Below are 20,159 nucleotides of genomic sequence, written 5' to 3' on the forward strand. Positions count from 1 at the left end.
TCATGTGTTTATGCGAAATTTTAGATGACGCATGAATCAAATGTGAGTTGACTCAACTCAGTCAAATTCATTTTAGGATGTTTGCTTTGGAATTTATTTTTAGTTTTGTTTTCTAGTGTGGAGTGCATTCTCCTGACTTCTAACACTATTGTCTAACAGACTATGAAAGGCTACGAATCGCAGGCCTGATCTGTGCCTGCCTGTTGTTTGCTGGAGGACTCACCGTTATACTCTGTAAGTCCTGAAACCTCACAGATAAATAAGCCGGTATGGTAAACCTGCAGTAAGTAGTAATAAAGACGTTACTGTGTATTGAAGTGTGTGCAGCCTCTGTAACGCATCCTACTTTGCCTTCACAGATAACAAGTGCACCACCAGGAGCAAGTACGTTTTTTTATTCTTATAACTTACTGACAAATATCTGTGTGCATTTTGGTGTCTGTGTCTGAATTTTAACATGTGACCTGCTCCCCCTTTTACTTGCTCCCTCTTATTGTCTCTTTATCTCTCTCTGTCTCTCTTCCCAAACTGCCATGGTAACTGCCGCCCCGCCCTCCTCTCTTACCTTGTAGAAAAGTGGAAGATGACAACAGTGAAATCTGATATGGCGCCTGACAAACCGGTTTTGGCCAGGAAGAAGAGCTGACAGGCAAGGGGTGGAGAGATTTGGGTGCGTGGTTGGGGGGGTTTGGAGGAAACACACCAGCTCAGATGATTACACCTGTACAGACATGTGCGAAGAAAAACTTATGCAAGATGAGAAAGCAGTCTCGTAGATTGACATGTCACGAGTAAGATGAAATAAATGAAACCCCCTTATGTTTTCTTTTTTTCAAAATGATACTGAAATGAATACTTATTTGTAAATCAGGGTTACTTACTCTTCAAAGACGTATATCCATGGTGGACCTCCACAATTAAGCCTGTCTCACATATGCTGCTTAGTTTAGTCATTATCATAATGTTGCATAGCTCCTAAAATAGTACATGATGTGATGTTTATGGCCTGCTGTTCATTGCATGTTTTGCTGTGTGATAAACTAGTTAGATTAATCATGTGGTCAGCCATTTCAGTTCTGACAAGATAAGGATGGAAATGTTAGAAACCTTTGATGTACACACCCAAAATGAAAATAAATGTCACTATGCCAAACCAAATATTAATATTTCAGTGATTGCTTTTCACAGATATGTAATGCAGATCAGCTTGACTTACAATATGACCTTTAATGACCTTAACTTCTATAACTGGAAAGAGCAGTTATTGATTTGGAGTGTCCATTAAGATGCTATTGTTATATGTACCGTATTTAGCCTACATTATAAAACTATAATATCATTCCTATGCATATTTATTACAGCAGTGGTTTTGTTTTGCCTCGAACATACTTCATAACTTACATCCCAGTGAGCCCAACTCGATAAACTTCGACATCTTCGTTGTCGACAAGCAAACATTAACTCCTCACTCCTCCTCCCGGCTCTCGTCCTGACTCTGGATCAGCTTCCACGCCCCGCTCATCGTCACCGTGTACTCTCCCACTGTCAGCCAGACCACAGAAACCGACCCGGGATCAGGATTCACGGACAAAACTCAAGCATTTCTAACTCAACCCCCTTTTTCTAAAACCAAGCCAACCTGTTGAGTGTAGCAGAGCTGAGGGCAGGGTGTTGGCGTACTGAGTGGAGAAAAGTCTCTGGTTGTGAGTCAGATATATCCGCCTTCTTGGGAGAAATATCCTCGGTTTTGTCTTTGCTGCATACAACCTGTGAGAGGTAAGTGTTGAACAAAGAAAATTAGCTCACATTTCACAGAGGAGTGTCTTCTCAAGTGTTTTCATCTTTCTTCTCTATATCAGGAAATTTGTTTATGAAGTTAAAAATGTTCCAAACACGCTCGCGAGCATCTTTTTAACCAAAAGAAGCATAGTTTGGCTAACATTAGGCTAACTTAAGAGTACATTTAAGCTAGCATCTAAATATGAATGTTTGCGATGGAAAACTGTTGTTAAATGTCTGTATTTCTTATTAACTGTCACATTGAGATACTTAAACACTTATAAAGACTCGAATGAAACATATAAACGTGTTTTGTTTTAGAGAAAAATCAATTATCAGTGTTAAAAATGTGAAAGTAACATGTAACAAACACATGTCGTAAGTTCATAATGTTATCCGGCCGATTTTTCCCCTCGAGCCCACCACAATGGGACGGCACGCGCCCACGGCCAACGTGCGTAACGGCCAAGATGGTTTTCCTTCAAGCGCTTTGGTCACACTTGTCATGTACACGGTTTTGCTTTGTTTGTTTGTTTGTTTGTTTATTCAAAGTACGCAGCAGGTTTAAAGTGCACAATTTCAAATAAAGGGTTGCTATGTATGTGGTTTTACCTTCAGTCCATGTTTAACCCACCACTACAGAGAAATACTGTCAAAAATGATAAATGTAGTCTGTATGTGTTTATATTTGATGCTAAGCCTTGGTCTCTTTCACCTGTTTTTAATAAATAACATTAAATGGATAGTAGTAGATAGCAGTGTGGACGTGAAACAAGTATCACGAGCCAAATTAATTAAAACCCAGGTATCAACAGTTAAAGACATTTTGCTCCTCATGCACACAGTACCAATGAAGACTTCCTGCTGTGGAATTTTTCAATATTGTCATATGGTTACATGCTCTATCGAACACATACTGTCATACTGTGAGCTAGTGTGTGTGTGTGTGTGTGTGTGTGTGTGTGTGTGTGTGTGTGTGAAAAGGCCAGTTGATAAGGGAAGCAGGCGATAACAGTTTGCTACCATGTGGCACCAGGACAGATTGGGACAAGGACAGATAACAGCAATGACAGATTCTGCTGGTCAGTGTAAAACTATTAGAAAGACAGGGCTGTTAAATATTGATTATTTGTTGGATTAATCAAGAAATTCTTTAGGTTGCTTACAATCAAAAGCCTCACTATTCACAGTGATAGGAAACAATCAGATTTTAGGAGCTGTAACCCGCATGCACTGCATGTATCTACTTGTTGAACGATTTAAACATTTAATTGGTTATCAAATTGTCATCATTCATTTTTGTGAGAACAGATGTCTCTCCTTGGCTCTGCCTACCCAATGTTCCTTCTTACTTTTCTCTTTCCTACTCTTATCCATCTAACCATAACCCTTATGCTCCCACTTGGAAACCCCCAGACGGCAATATTACTCCCACTCATAGTCTTAAGTATGTGTATCAAGGGACTGTAACATCTAGTCCTAATCTGAACCCTTAAACTATTAACCAATTATAGAAGGACAGAAATGAGTAAACAGTTGAAACTTTTGTTTGTATTTTTTTACATTAACAATGTGTTTCTGTGACCCATGGTTACAGATACAGACTGGGCATTGGTAAACAAGAAGCCAAAGATAAACACCAGATTTTAGTGTCTGTTGATCAGAATCATGAAGCAAATGTCACACCAAAAACTGATCCTTATACAAGTCGAAAGAAATTGTACAAGATGCACAGAGAGACCATAGGCCAGAATGCACTGCAAATGTAAAATCTGTTGCGTTTTGAGCATGTGGTGCTGCTATGCCCATAGATATGCTGCAAACCTAACATACTCTTTCCAGATGTCCCTTCTCTTCTGTGGTGGTTTGTGGAAGTTAAAATGTTAGACATTAGGCAGAGCATCTTGAGGAAAAGTGGGGTGCCAATAAACTCAATTACACCTTTCGTCTCCTTTGCAGCCATGGATTTTATATTAATATAAATATCAGGTCAATTATGTGCACCATTGCCCCCATGTGGATTACTGATGTTTTTTGCCAAAACAAATCAATATTCTGCAATGCAAAGCTATGCTTGATTAGCGACAAATTTGATTTCAGAGTTTCCTCAAGAATTTATACAGAGACTACAGTCCAAAATGTATTTTTGGATGTTTCAGTACTCTGACATACAATGGAAATTGTTTAAGTTAAGATTAACATAAAAAAAACAATGTATTCTGTATCTGCATAGCATATTTTACCGATATCTTCAAACAAATGCAAAGAGGGAAAAATACAACCACACATTCAACTTACACCTGTTAAACTGCAGGATGTTCACTGTATTTTGCTTTGACAGATTTAAATGTGCCTTACTTATATGAGCTCAGATTTTCAGAGAGAGTGAAGTGAGGCAGAGAGTTGAGAGAGGTTACAGGGTGAGAGACAGAGATGAAGGGAAGGTGAACAAAGGTGGCAACAGACAGAGTTGTCTTTCCTTTCTCAGGTGAAACACACTCAGCTCATTGTTCTCACCTCTCCTCACATGACCACAATTCCTAAAAAAGAAAATGAGAGAGGAAAACAGTTGGAGGGGGAGAAAGAGAGAGCGTTGTCAGGCGAGTCACACTTTCTCCTCACCTTTCCTCACATCACTTTGGCGTCTCACAAACACAAATTTAGAAACCTCAACAAGAAGACATTGATTTTACTGTGACCTTCGGTGCATTCCCTGTGTAACCACAAAGCTTTCATTTACAGCTCAGCAGAGACACAGCTAATCATTTCTAATTTGTTAACCAGTCCAGATATTTTTATTAACACTTTATAGTTATGTGATAAGCAATAAATACAAAATATGAATTAACAAGTTTATTAGAGTAGTTGCTAGTCAGTACATGTAAGTTTTATGGATGGACAATGAGATGAAACGAGGGAAATGTACTTCATGTTTTGATCCACTGATCATGACTCTCTCTGATCTGAGTGAGGAGCATGAAGTCTGTTGCTAGCTGCTCCCTGTGAGCCTTGTGGTTACCATGTGTGACTCATGATTCTAGTATGCTCCACTCCCTCTTACCCTCTGTCTGTCTCTGTGTGTCCCTCCTTATTCCCTGTCTTTACCAACCATGCTCTCCCTCGTCTTCCTGCCGCCCTCTCTCACTCCCTCAGGCTCGAATTCTTCTTCCTCCCTCTCTCCCTCTGTTGCTTCCTCTTATTTCCCAACTTGATATCTTGTTTGTACTCTCCTTTTTTCATCCCTCTTTCCCTTTTTTCATCAGTGAACTGTCTCCACTGATTTCCCAACAACTGCTGCCTCTTCCTCTCTATCTCTGCTTTTTATTCTCTCCTGTCAACACTTAAGTTGCATCTGTCGAAATCCATCTTTGGTCAGTAGCTGTTAGCTGTTATCACCTAGCTACTCAGCAGTCACTGAGACAAATAAGTCTACTTTTAAAAAATTCCAAACCCCCTCTGAGGTCATGTGCTTTATTAATCTCATTTCCAGACATTCAGTTCCAGAGAAACATCATGTACTCTAGTCATAAAATGACAAATTCCTGAGTGTGTTGTAAAATAAAGGGAGGAACAAGTTCAACCGTGTCTCAGCTGAGGTAAAGGCAAATTATTCGTCACAGATTGCAAAGCAGGTTCACACTTTTGTTAGTGTATAAAGCTCACGACGACAGAGACTTTCTTGTGTGTGTATGTGTTAAAGGATGTGTTGCACACAGGAATCCAGTGCTGCTAATTTAGGAATAAAAAATGCCACTGAGAATAGGCAGCTGTCTTTGTTGTGCAGTACAGGAACGCAAGCACACACACACCGGTGTTCAGCATTCAAACAGTTGAGTGGGGGGAGTGTTGGAAAAATAGAAACAGGGACTAAGTCACAGATACATGCTGTGCAACATCCTGTAACACACACAGTCACGTGCACACAAAATAGAGGAAGCACAAATTGAATCTCTGGTTTTTGGGAAAAGGAGCATTAAGACAACATAAAGTATGTACTTATACACGTGTATAAGTACAAGTTTTAAGTTTTGATTTTGTTGGACATGATGACTAGTTGCCCCTTGACCCTAAACACAATAAACAGTTTTAATATTGGATGGGTAACATGCCACCTAACTTCGACACAAGGCTGTAAACACTTGTCTCACATTCAAAGCCAACGGGTGGCCTTTCTCTCTATCTGTACACTGTGTGCTTCTGTGTGTTTCTGACAAATATTTTTTCCACTTATATAGTATTTTCCATATAATCACCGTTCACAAGCATTTTTTTACTGGTAGCAGTGGGACTTAAAAATAGGATTTTTGGTTGTCCGTATGCCATCTAGCCAGATAGTTTTTGGGCCCTGACAAAACAAGCTGATGGTTGGCCATCCATCAATGTTGGGCTGTCAGTGAGCATCTGCCGCCAAATTTTTGCAGTGTGTTCTGCACCCTTGGCATTAGTCGGCCCTTGTCCGCTTTTTTCCAGCCGAATCAGCATGTTGAATCGCCGTTTGAGGGGGTAGAGCCCATCAGGGAGTGAACTCGCTCTGATTTGCAGCTCAGAGTACAAAAAGAGAAGTGAAATGAGAAAATCAAACAAACAGCTAAAGTCAAGAGAGGGTGGGATCTAAACAAATTTGTTATATTAGGGTTTTTTGTTTGTCACGTAACGTAACATAATGTAACATAAGGCTGTGCAATTAATCGTCTGGTGATCGCCATTACAATTTTGAGGTCAAACGATTTCAAAATTAATGAAATCGAGGGTAGGGATGTAACGATTACCGATATTATTAATGAAATCGAGGGTAGGGATGTAACGATTACCGATATTATGGTAAATCTCGGTTAATTTTTACACGGTAAGAATGACCGTTTATGTTTAAATTAATTGCATTATCGCGGTGGATTATCAGGATATGTAATAACAGCCTCATTCAAGTCTCGCGATGGAGGCGCTGCGTGAATGCGTAGCATGTGTAAACACAAAGAATGAAAACATGGCGGAAGGTGGTGATAGCACACTCAGGACATTTTCCCCCCCAACTAAACGCACAAAGTCTGAGGTCTGGGCGTACTTTGGGTTTCTGAAGAATGCCGAGGGACAGCTGGTGGAGGACAACTATCCTGTGTGCAGAACATGCAGAAAGAAAGTTGCTGGGAAGGGTAGCAACACTACAAATCTGCTGCTCATCTCTGTGACCATCATGCACAGCTTTACAGCCAATGCAAGTTATGCCATGCAAACGTCAGTTATTGTGTGAGGGACTTCGGTTTTACTGAGATTGTCATAATGTGTAACTCTCGACGTACACGGGACATTTGAGCCGTATCTGTCCTCCTAAACGGCTACTAGGGTTTCCGTTTTCGTTTAGGAGCTAATACTAGCTGAAAAGCTAATAGCCGTATTAGCAGCTATGTTGCTAAGTGTTTCAAAACGAAATGGAGCTAAAAACACTGAGCGGAGCCGACAGAATATTAACCGACGTAACGTAACGCTAATTCAGATCAACTATGATTGAATCACTGTGATTATGGTTATTGTATGGCGAGCTAGAATTGATATAGACGGCCAGTTATGCTTTCTCGACATAAGCTCAAGGAAACAACATAAAACGCTGCCGTGTTAACCTTTGACCGAGAGCATGCACTCCTTTTCTCATACAGGTAATCCTCTGACTCACATGCACACTTCTAATGTGTGAATTATTCTGTGTAATGATGACCATTGCCCTTAGGGTTTTTTTTGGTTTCTCCTGCACATTTGTGATATCTATTCTATATATTGTATGTCTTTTGTTCTACTCTTGCATTGTTTTGTTTTATATATATTTTTCCTCTCGTTCTAATAAATAAATAATTAATATATAAATTGTTTACATATTTTGCTGACTGTTAAAATGCACCAGACAAATAAGCTTTGCTCCTGTAATGTGTTTACATATTTTGTTAATTTAAAATAAATGTTTCTGTTGCTGTGCCAATCCCTTGCCCCTTTAATGTGAAAGATTCATTTTAATATAAGATTTTGGCTGTTAACATTTTGGTATGATAAAGAAGTTATAAGATTTAGTGAAGTTATTTCAATGTATCTATTTTTTGGACATTTTACAGCGCTTAAAAAAATATCGCAATATTATCGTTTACCATGATAATTTGGTCACTATAATCGAGATATCAAATTTTCCATATCGTTACATCCCTAATCGAGGGTAAACGATTTTTGGTCACGGACGCCTGGAGATGTTATTTTGTCTTCTATGGAAGCCGCGCATGCGCAATACCACCCCCTCCCCTTCTCTCCTCTATTCACTCCACGAGCCAGTCAAGTAGGTGAACTACAAATAATGCGAGGGGCAGGTGATCGTGGAAGATTTCGAAAACAGCGTGCGGAAAATGGCAGAGGGAGAGCGAGAGAGGTTGGTGTGTGTGTGTGTGTGTGTGTGTGTGTGTGTGTGTGTGTGCGCGCATCGGGGCCGAACTCCGCCATGTGCGATACAGAGAGCAGAGGAGAATTCTAAACGTGCGACCATGTAGAGACAAATGACACGCCATCATGTAAACAATATAAGTCATCACGTGCGCCGCATAATCGTTTGCATAATCGTGATTTCAATTTTGACCAAAATAATCGTGATTATGATTTTTTCCATAATCGAGCAGCTCTAACGTAACATCATTTAATGTGACGACATAATGTGATGACGTGACGTTAATGTATGTAATTTTAAAATAAGTCAACACTGACTTTTGGTCTCATACAGGACACAAACCCCAGTCTCCTGGGTTAAAGTCCTGTGTTTGTTTGACCTGTCCACCACCTCAACCGTCCTGTTTCCTGTTTTGCTTTCCTGTTTCATATGACGTAGAGCAGCCTGCAGCACATAGGTAACATGATCGCAGCCTCCAGGATCATGAATACATATTTAGGCATTGCTTTCTGTAGGTAGAAGTACGTAGTATGAATGAGAACAGCCTGATTTCTGTGTGTGACTGTTTTATGGGAACTACTGAAAACTGTCACAGCAAAATATAAATATTTAAACTTAGTAAGCACTGTAAGTAGTCGGTTAAATCCTGATTGAGTGAATGACAGTGTGATTGATACGTAGTAGCTACACATGAGAATAAGGACTCTTTTGACAGCCCTGCAGCTTATTGTGTACCGTACTCTTGGATAAGAGAGGAAGAGTGCAGTGGAAAAGAGATGATGATAGTGTATGAGCGTGAGACGGGCATGGAGCCTAGAAAGCCTGTGCTCCCGGGAGTTTGTAAGGGAAGGGATAAAGGAGTGGAAAAGATCCTTACAAAAGGAGAGGAGAGGGGATGGGTGAAGGAGTAAGGACATGCAGAGGTGTGTCAGAGAAAGGAAGTAGTAATGGAGAGGTTTAAAGAGGCTGGAGAGGACACAGCAGCTCAACAAAGGCACAAGAGCAGTGTGAAACAGTGGTTTCAAACAAACGAGCCATTCTTAAAGCTTCTCAAATAGGTGGAAAGGAGTGTCAGACAGACAGGGAGAGAAGACAGAATGAAAGAAGCAGAGGGTGTAGAGACATTAGAGCAAGGGACAAAAAAGTGGAAAAACAGTCCTACAGACAGGAAGAAAGAGAGATGCAGCAAGAGCTGGAAAAAGGAGGGACAGTCGGAGACAGGCAGAGTAGCATGACAGAGCCAGAACAGAAAAGTCTTTATCCCCGGACCAGGCGGAGCTGGTGAAGAGGCTCCACAGGGAATTTGTACGCAGGGGAAAAGAAACTACGTCATTACATAATATCTTTAGAAATTCTTTGGTTATATTTGTAATAAAGCCTTCTTTGGTATCAGCTTACATCAAACGTTTAGCTGCAGCTGAATATGAATCTTCTTTGTTGCATGAAGTGTGAAACTATTAACTAATAACTAAATTAGATATGAAACAATTATTTGGTTATTTAGTTAGTCGATTGACTGAATCTGCAGCTATTTTGATAACCAATTTATTGATTATCGCCTCACAAGCAAAGATTTTAAAAAGTTGCCTGTTCCAGCGTCTCCAGTGTGAGGACTTCCCCGCTTTCCTTTGTCATGTGTGTTTTAGTAAATTGAATATCTTTGAGTTATGGACTGTTGGTTGGAAGAAGTCAGGAATTTGAATATTTTCAGTGTAACCTGTCTTATGAAAATACATATGCAATGATTCATATGATATCTAACGCAGTAGCACCCCACGAATGGCATTGTTACTTCAAGCTCTTAACATAAAGTTAAGTAGGTAAAGCTCTGGAAAAGAAACATGGTTAGGCATAGTAAAGTTAGGTTTAGGAAAAGAAACATGTTGACAACGTACCTCAAACTAATTCAAAGTCCACTTTGTTTTACACAGTCCCCAACACCAGTCTTCCCATAGGAAAGTCTTGTGTTTTGTGACCAGTGCACCACCCCAATCTTCCTCCTCAGGCTTTTGGTCTTCATACTACTTCTTAACCCCCATCAGTGCATTGCTCAGTTGGTGATTGTAGCCTCTCTGTGATTACCAGGGTCATACATAAATTGCTCGCTCTTGATGACGTGTGTTATATAGGGATTGTGGTGCATTACTTATTGTAGGTATGCATATGAATAGTGCATGTGAACAGCCTGATATGTTACCATGGACTCTGGACATTTGTAATCTGCATTTTTCTGTGCTTTTTCATATTTTACAGACAAAACAATTTGTCAGTTCATCCCAAAACTAATCTGCAGACTGATCAGCAATGGAAAAAAACATGTAGTTGCAGGCCTAACCAGTGTCAGAAATTAGCAAGGGCCATTTGGCCCGCAATTTATCCAAGAATGCCCCCAAAAGCCATGTTCCAGGGGCCAAAATTGCCCCCAAGTTTTTGAAACAACTATATGTATTTATATTTTTAACAGTATTACAATCTGACATTAAAGTATAATTTTATTTTCATTAAATTAATTTACCGTCATGTCTACAACTCATTTTCCAGACTTAATCAACGAGATTGCACTGATTACGTGAGAGTAATCTGACAGAGAAGGGGAGGGGGCTTTGCTGTACCATAAGTATAAACTAACCATTTCTTGGGTGATCTGTGTCTACACAATGACAAATTAATGAAAAATTAAGGTAGAATGAATGTTAAATTTTAAATTAACTTACTTCCAGGATTGCATCTAAGGAATTTATAGTAATTTGGCCTTTTTAACAGTAAAAGTAACTGTAATGTGGTGAAACATTAGTACTGCTATCAGTAGATTAATGGTTAAATCATCACATTTAAACTGGTTGAATTATAGGAAATCTGAGTGATATTTTGCAACCATAACTTTATGTAACCCATTATTTATTTCATTTATAGTGGTTTCTACTGAAGAGTGAAGACACTATCTTAGATGGTTTTGCTTTTCATGTGCTTATTGTTAGAACATAATTACAATTTTTTGATGGCCCCCAAACATTTTGAAATTGCCCCCATTTTTTAGACCGTGGGGGCCAAAATTGCCCCCAAAATATTTTGTTAATTTCATACCCTGGGCCTAACCCACAGATATTTGATATGTTGTTATGTAGGAGTACTCAGCTTTGCAAGCATGTTACATACGCTGTACTTATCCACCATGGTGCTGTGATCCTGGCTTCTTAACCTGCCATAAACACAATGATTTGAATGCACACCTCTAGCGCTCACCTTCCGGCTCCACCTTACACTAACATTTGCTTTAGAAAATGGTCCTCAGATAGGAACAGAAAGGCACAACCTCTTTTACACTCCCCTGCTTTCTCTTTCTCACCCTTTCTCATGTCTTTACCCTCCCTCACTGTTCTCATTCACGTCTCTCTCTCTCTTCTGCTCCCCTTTCTAATATTCTCACCCTCAGTTTGCCCCCTGTGTCTTCTTTCCTCTCCCTGTCCTTCTCTCTCCTGTTTCTCTCTTTGCCCTCCATCTCCTCCTCCTCTCTCTGCTCCCTGTGTGGCTCTCTCCTGAGGTAAACCATTCTCTAGTGGTTGTTGGCCCGTTTCCCATCCTCGACATTCCCCCTGCCTCGCCTTGGGTTGCTGTGGAGAGGCACCAGGAGAGGTGCACCCGTCCTGTCCTTCTCTTTCTCTGTTTCTATTAAAGTCTAAATACCAACAACAGAGGAGGGAGACACATTGTTTTACTTACATCCTCCTTTATTTGGACTCAAAGGTCACTGTTGCTTGTGTGTCCATAGAGATACTTAAAAAATTAAACTGCTAGGAGCACAATCTGTACTGTAATATCTTCTAAGTTTCCCGTGAGATACGCTGTCAGTTTGATTTGTAGAGTTTAAAGGTGCCTTATGGAGCAAAAGTAATGTTTAAATCTGTGTTACTCACTATAAGGCATTGTATCCTTGAGGTCTAGAAAACATGTTGAATGCATTTTCTTCCTCATAAAACATTTGCAAAGACAATTTTTCTTTTCAATTTTGAATCCTGCATTGTTTAACGTTTACTTGCTAGCAGTCCTCTTCTTCTTCACTAACTTTGTCGATGCATTAGTGTGTATCTTGGCTCATTACGGCCACCTGTAGATCAGTGAAATAGTGTAAAACGGCAGACCTTTCTCTCAGTAGGCAGTTTGATTTGTCACAGTAGGGAAAGCACATCTGCAAATGATGAAATTCATGATGGATGAATTCCATTTAGCTGCCTTGATTTCACCATCCTGGCACTGTCATGGCTTAGTAGGACACCACAACAGAACAGAGCCATCGTTAGTGTTATCAGTAACACATGTTCTTTTCCTTCTATGACAAGTCAAAATGTCTGTTGTGAAGGCATTTTGGCTGGACTGTTTATTGTGTGCATGTGCATCCGCATGTATGAGACAAACAAACGGAGACCCACTCATAAAATAAAATGCTCCATAGCACTAGTCAAAATGTCTACCTTTAACCTACAACACTATTTTCATCTATACGTCCACCAAGGACGTTATGTTTTTGGTTGTGTTTGTTTGTATGCCTGTCAGCAAGATTACTGAAAAACCACTGGTCCGATTTTCATTAAACTTGGTGGAAGTGTGTAGCATGGGCCAAGGAAGAATCCATTTAAGTATGGAGTGGTTCTGTATCACAGGGCAGATACAAAAATTATTTATCATGTTTATTAACATTGCAAGATATGGCATTTGGCCTTGGCGGAGGTCTGTGCTCTCTGAGTGCCCTTCTGATCTCTTGTTGCTCTCTTTAGTTACTACTGCCTTTCTCAAATAGCAAAAGCTTTAGATAAAAAATGAGAAAACGTATCTAATTTCCCCCAAAAAATTGTCGTAAACCTCATCTCTGAGCAAACTCAGACAGGGACAGACCATAGACAGATCATACTGCTATATCGGCTAAGGCAATAGGCAAACTAATTTGACTGAATAACTCCCATGGCTGCCTAGACAAGGTGTGTTCAGATCTCCTCTTGGATAAACAGTCACTCACTCACTCACTCAAACTAACATGATGTAATTTTTATGCATGCATTTTATGTTAGTGCTTAGTGCTAGTCTTTTTACTTACATACTGCAATGGGCACGTGTGTGTTTGCTCTTCACTGTGTAGCGCTCTGAATGGAAAAGTACAGTAGGTGGAAAATCACTGCTGTGTTACTTAAGGTGTGTCCCCTCCCAGGGCACATGTTACCTCTGCAGCTTCAACATGGCAGCTAGCACAGCATGGACACAGAACCAGTCAGACAGTGTTTGGGTTGTAATTGCGGCTGTCAGGAAATCTGTTTGTTCCCAAAGGATAGTATAAGTGGGATTATTGTAAAATCTGCCTCACTGTCAGGAGGGAACGCTGACTGCAAGTGTTTAAGATGAAAGAGCTTTTTGTCAGTTTTTAATAATTAGCCAGCATAGGAAAATAAAATATCTTTATTGACTAATGGTACTTCAAAAATAAAGCTCAAAGCTAACTATCTATGCACTGATGTACGCTTGAAATAGGATTAAAATGACATTACAGACAGAAATAGCTTTGGAAGGCTGAGTGTGCTTTAATATTATTCTCATGGATTTTTTCCCCAGCAAGTGAAAGTTCATTTAAAAGAAGAAAAATCTGGACAGTCCCACCATGTGACTACATGTACACCGATGCGTACAGTACTGTACATTATATTTGGTAGAATAAGCCTGTAGTCATTTTAAAGATAACATTGAAACAAGAACAAAGATAGAAGCTTTGGAGCGTTTGCATAGCAGCACTGTAATGCATTACACAAGGTGATTTAGCTCTCCTGTTAAGGCTCCATTAGAGCACTTTGCAGCCATCAACATCAGATCAAGTTTCTGTGTGTGTCTGAGTGTGAAGGAGAGCGGGGGAGACCACTTTGTGCCTATCTAAATATAATCAGATTTCTTTGTGTGTGCATCAGAGGGAATGGGTGCATGTACTGTAGAAGTGATGACTCTATGTGTCTGTGTGTGTAAGTTCCTTTAGTGCCCCTCAGAAAACACAGAAAAGCTGAATGTTGCATCAGGTCTCTGTTGACTTTGTTGGCTGCCGGTATGAGCCAGTTTGTACTTTAATCAGCTTTCTAACATGCAGGCACTTTAAAAATTTGATTATTTGTGCCATTGGGACCGGAGATAATGTTATTTACCCCATGTTGACAGTAGAGCCTTCTTTTGATGGCAAGTCTGCACCACAATTAGTAGTTAATGTTTTCAATCAGTGTGCAAGCATAAATGTAAGTTAAGTTAATACAGAGTTCAATATCTTTTTTATGATGATGTATCATGACATTGTTGCTGATATCAGTGTCTGTATTATCTCCGCAGGTAAACAGCCTCCAGCCTGAAGATGTCAAAGATCTGTGCTTTGGTGTTGATGACACGTTAGTAAAACTCTTTTAAGTCTTCTCATGTAATCACAGTTTAAAATCCTCCTTTACTGAATTTACTTACTTCCTGCTTTTAAAGGTCAGAAAGTAATTTATGTTACATCTCCAAGAACTCGTGACCTGTTAGCTTTACTTCCTCTGTGCAGAGGAAATTATGTCTGAGGGTCTGTCTTCCATCAGCACTTTGCCAAAGTGTTTATAGTTTTGTGACACGATGTAACATGTCTGAGGTGAAACAAAAGGCAGCAGGGTGGATGAGTGATTAGAGAGATCATCTCCTTGCCCTTTCACTCCAGATTTTAAACTGTCCGGTTGTCTGTGATTATAATGTCCTATAGCAATACGCTGTAAGAAAGCAAACCCCTAACAATGTGAGTAAGATGGCAAACAAAGTGCTCTACAGTTTCAGTCCTAGAAAGGTGAGAGTGACATCCACAGCTCCTTCAGGTGTTGTGAAAGAGACGATGAGACGGATAAGGATGAGGAGAGATGAAACAGGCACAGTTTTATGTGACATTTTTAAACAGATCTGGATTTTTAATAAACGCAACAAAGATGTAAGAGCTTTTTAAGAGGTGTTTTATTCATTGACACTGACAGTTTCATTTGTCAATGATTCTGAATAACAGACATGGTAACTCACCTGCCTTTCCTCAAAAGTACCCAAAAATTAAAAATAGAAAGCTACTCCAATATTAAGTGAATTAAACCAATATTAATAAAACTAATTGGAGCATTCTTTACAATTCTATTTTATCGGTGAAAATACAGGCCTTTCTCAAGATAGACATTTGGACTTGTTACATTAGGAAAAGTACAGGTGTCAGTAATAATACTAACGATGGCTTGTTCTATCCAAGTTTTTCAAGTGAGGGTGACAGTGAGTGAGCATTCACGATACCAGGAACCTAAGCTGATACGAGCTAAATTGAATTCAGTCATCATTAATTTCATTACACACATCCAAGTTGCTCCAGTTGTGACAAGTCCATGAAAAGGGTCTGTTGTTCTGCATTAAACATTTTTTAACAATACTGGTTAAAACAAAATGCACACAATAAGAAGGAGGAAAGAAACAGAGAAAAGAGTAATGCACAAAAACATACACATGCACATTTCTTTAAAATAACAAAAACAGCACCAAAAACAAGCACCACCTAATGCCTGTGCTTAGTGGAGATTCAAAGTGGTTTGTGCCAATTAGCAACTACCATTTGTGGGGGGTTTTTTTAAAAGGTTTTTCATATTCAAGAGTACAGTTATTGTTGAGGATATTGTAAATAGCTGAGGGTTGACGTCTGGATATGTACGTAATATGTTGAATAACTGTTTCTCCAGAGGAGTCTCCTTCTAATTGCAGTATTCCAACAGTGTTTAGACCACATTAATCTTTGCTTTCCAAATAAACCAACAGCAACTTTTCCACCCTTATGATCCCTAACAAACAAAATGAGATGCCTCAAGCTGTGTTGCACTGTTGTAAAGTTTGTCTCCTTCTGAACTCCTTCAGTTGTGTCCCTGGTGTTGGCAGAGGAACAGAACTGTAAGTACACTATTATGTCTCTTCTTCCTTTAATCAGTCCATACAACTACAGTAAATAGTTGAGTAACATAGTTAACAGGTTTTACCAACAAAAGTACTTCTACTTGTATATCTGAAAATAATAAGAGAACCATTTTTTTTTTTACATTTTAATTAAAATTAAATGTAATGGCACTTTTAAGTTGAAATGTATCTATTTGAAAGTCAGGTGTGTCAATCATTAGCGAGAGAATCAAAGTAGGTCATTGTGTTTGTTGACTTTATTACATCACTGTTTGATATGTGGATGTTTCTATATATCCTCATGTATCTGCCGCTTAAACCAGCTTTCAGCTGACCTTGTTTATTTTTGTCCCTACAGTGGAAGATGACCCATTCACCTTTGGTAATCTATTCTTTTCGTACATATTATTTTCACTGTCATGTAGAAATGAATGAAACTTGGAAGCTGATCTGAAACATTGACATAAAGTTCAGACTGCTGTATATCTCTTTTTTACATGTAGATGCAGGTTTTATAATATGAAATAATAATATTAATGATATAATTATAATGTTGTAGTATTATATTTTACTGCTTGTCCATGACCTGTCTTTTAAAGATGTTTTTCTTGTAATGTCCATGTATGTTTCTGTAGTCCGATGCATTGTTTTTCTTTTATATGTTATGTTTGTTTAATTTTCATGTGGTAACCATGACCTTGTTTTGCAGACTACCACAGACTGCGTGTCGGAGGCCTGATTTTAGCTGCTGTCCTCTGTCTCATTGGCATCACCATCCTGCTCAGTAAGATGCAAATCATGCACACACCCTAACCACACACAGAGTCATAAACTGCCTCAAGCAACGCAAAGATACACACAGATACCATAAAGAAAGTCAACATTTTTTTCCTCTGTTCCAGGTGGCCACTGCAGGTGCAAGTTCAACCAGTCCAAGAGGTGATCCTTCACAGTTAAACGTTAAAAAACATTTGTGTAATTGCTGTGGAAGCCCCAAACTAATGCAATATTGTGAAAATAATACATATTACCAAGTTCCAAAGGTCATAAACGTCTGCTGTTTTTCTCTTCTCCTCTTTGCAGAAGGAGGACAGGAAGCAATGCTCAGCAGATGCTCTCCGACCAAGGTAATGTTGTCTCACCCACAAGAAACCCCCTCTTACCTTGTTAACTGTCATGGTTGAGAGACAGTGTTTACAGTAAAAAAACTGACTGTGTTGATGACATCTTCAAGAGATGAAACCTGGAGCAGTTGAGTGAATTAAAGTAATTCAACCTGTAACTCAGTTCTACTAAAATATTTATGACCCCACAAAGGAAATTGTGTGTGTAGTTATGGTTTACTCTAAATGTCAAGAGAGAAGATGATCACCTGTAACCACAGACACATGACAAGAGCAACAAGAACAGCAGCTAAAACGAGCTTAACAGTCCTGCATGTGTAGTAGACAAACTGTATGTATGTAGACATGTGTAGAGAGATACACAGGTTCTTATCCCTCCTAAGATTTCATCATCCAGTTGACGTCCTGCTAAGGTCTAAAGTTATATTTACTCTGTCCATCTGTTTCACTGTAAACGGCCGCATGTCTGACACACATACTGACACAGTATGGAAAGCCTCCGCAGTGTTGGACTCAGATGGAATGGCCCTCGCTGTTCAACAGGTGGTGGGACTCTGGGTGTCTGGCCTGGAGAGAAGGGAGGAGAGGCAGAGTGGTGTGAGGCAACCATTCACGTTTTTATGTAGTGGCGCAGCTATAAAAGACGCCCTCTTGAGGCTGAGAACGCACCCATGTCTTTCACCCTCAGTTTGTAATGCTGATTTTTTTTTTTTTTTTTGGTCATAAATTTGCAGTCAAGCCAGTTGAACCCCGATGATGCTGATGATATCAGATGCAACTGATAAACCAAGCACTAGTTTAATTGATGTAGAAAATACACAGGTGGCCCATATGGAAAAACAGTGTGTGTGTGTGTGTGTGTGTGTGTGTGTGTGTGTGTGTGTGTGTGTGCACGCAGTATGTAAGCAACTCAGCAGGGGCCCACAGGGACATACTGCACGGACAGGCAGTTTCCACTTGCATGGGCTCACACACACGCTCTCTGTCTCTCTCTTTCCTCTGCTCATTACCTGAGGATGAGGAGCAGTGTGTTGATTCTTCATCTCAATCTTCACATACAGAGAATGCTATCATAAATAACAACAACTTAAATTTTAGCCTCACCGCTTGAGAAGAATTTCAGCTGCTAATCTTTTAATAGTTGTCAAAGCCACTTGCCAAAAACAAATATGAAAATATAGTAGCCAAGTGTGAATATTAGATGAGCTGTTCTTTAACTTCAATTTTGGAGAAAAGTATTGTTTGTGTGTTTTATATTACTGATCACATGTTGTCTTCATCTGTAGGTCGTGCCTGCGACTGCTAAATATCTTCCAGAACACACACTGATGTCCCAAACCTGCAACCAACAGATAACACGGAGGAGCAGCAGCGGGATTTGATACATCCAACGAGAGGCTTTTGTTTTATTATTAGACAGCAACAGAAAGTAGTGTGTGTGTGTACTGGCTGTGAGGTGTGATGCTTTATGCCTGATAACTGAGCTACTGATCTGCAGCCTGCACCTTCACACATACACACACATACAAGTTGTCGCTTTCATTTCAATCAGCTGTTTTTCGTATTTAGAAGTTAAAAAGGATTTGAAATGAAGAAACTGACATATAAAACCTTTGGTAATCCCCTCTATTTACTCAGTGTGAATGCTTTGTCGTTCATCGTCAACAGTTTCGGTTGATTGAGCTGAAAGTGACCTCATACAACAGTAACACAAACCTATTACCAAAAAGTTCCTTAAGTGTCCACATACTGTAGGTTGTGTCAATGTCTCGCACTACTTCTGTTGCCTGTATTGTATGTGTAAGGTCAACATTGATGTAGATATTAGTCGCTTACTGTGGCCAGCCTAACCCACTGTCCATGCTTTCATGTCACATATATGAAATCCACGTAGTCATGAGTGTTTAGAGTGCTGTTGATAATTCTTGATAATCTGTTAATTCCCATGTTTAGCTTTATGGAGGAAAGTAGTGGATTGCACTGTTCAGAGATACAGAAACACTCTGTCATGTTTCTATAAAAGAACTGTTGAAACAAACAACAATGAAGTGTTGAATTTTATTTGAGTGTGTGGACTTGTGCGTCAGTCTTTGTGAGAACCAATTTGAGCTTTCAACCTTGAGAGTGAGGACATTCTTGGAAAATGAGGACATTTTGGGCCGTCCTGACCTCGGGACAGACCTTCAAAGGCTTATTGGAGGGTTCACACATGGTTGTAAGGGTCAAGTTAGAAAAGGGTTTCGATTGTGGTTGGGGTAAGGCATTCAGTTGTGATGGTTAAGGTCAGAGTGAGAGGCCAAGGAATGCATTACGTCAACAAGGGTCCTCACAATAAAGAAGAATGGGGGGGGGGGGTGCATTTGAGAGAGAGAAGGTGACCTGAAAACCCAAGATTCATTTAACACTAAGAGAATAGATGTGAAATATGCACTATAACATTTTAATTCAAATACTACATATACAGATTTATCGTAATTTTTGAATATTATCCTTTCTTATAGCCCTTATTTTTTTACTCTTATTCGACTTACAGATATAGCCTTTCAGCAGATCCTCCTGAGTATTCCACCTCAACATTTCACTGCACATATTTAAAATATATGTGACAAAGACAATACTAGTTTGTTAAATGTAAAGTGCCATTGATTTAAAAGTTGTACCCTGAGTGGTTCTGGATGATATTTAGTTATTGCAATGTAACTGGGCTATTCATTTTTAAATTCAGCCCGCTACACCAAGGTTATCAGCATTGACATATTTCACCATAGTTAGCTTTAATTCAGGTCTTCAACTGGATTGCGCTGTTGTTGAAATAATAATGGGTAAACATAAGGATGGAGGAATTATAAACAAATGAATCCCCTGTCGACAGGGAAGTGGGC

General features: G+C 39.5%; 1 protein-coding gene across 1 annotated transcript; it reads left to right on the top strand.

Moving 5' to 3' along the window:
- Window positions 1–1,566: 1,566 nt before the first annotated feature.
- Window positions 1,567–19,321, top strand: LOC126391405 (phospholemman-like). The gene is made up of 8 exons (XM_050046149.1): window positions 1,567–1,776; window positions 14,546–14,601; window positions 16,118–16,150; window positions 16,512–16,535; window positions 16,863–16,937; window positions 17,056–17,092; window positions 17,237–17,280; window positions 18,564–19,321. The coding sequence occupies exons 2-8, from the start codon at window positions 14,568–14,570 to the stop codon at window positions 18,581–18,583; spliced, it is 267 nt and encodes an 88-aa protein (XP_049902106.1). The 5' UTR covers window positions 1,567–1,776; window positions 14,546–14,567; the 3' UTR covers window positions 18,584–19,321.
- The last annotated feature ends 838 nt before the right edge of the window (window positions 19,322–20,159 follow it).

This window comes from Epinephelus moara, chromosome 6, assembly GCF_006386435.1.
Source record: "Epinephelus moara isolate mb chromosome 6, YSFRI_EMoa_1.0, whole genome shotgun sequence".
NCBI classification, from domain to species: domain Eukaryota; kingdom Metazoa; phylum Chordata; class Actinopteri; order Perciformes; family Serranidae; genus Epinephelus; species Epinephelus moara.

Bases quoted from the DNA above. Each gene is read 5' to 3' on its own strand.
- LOC126391405 (XM_050046149.1), top strand. From the start codon at position 14,568: ATGTCAAAGATCTGTGCTTTGGTGTTGATGACAC. The intron at 16,536-16,862 runs GTAATCTATTCT...CTTGTTTTGCAG, and splicing joins AGATGACCCATTCACCTTTG to ACTACCACAGACTGCGTGTC. The intron at 16,938-17,055 runs GTAAGATGCAAA...CCTCTGTTCCAG, and splicing joins TGGCATCACCATCCTGCTCA to GTGGCCACTGCAGGTGCAAG.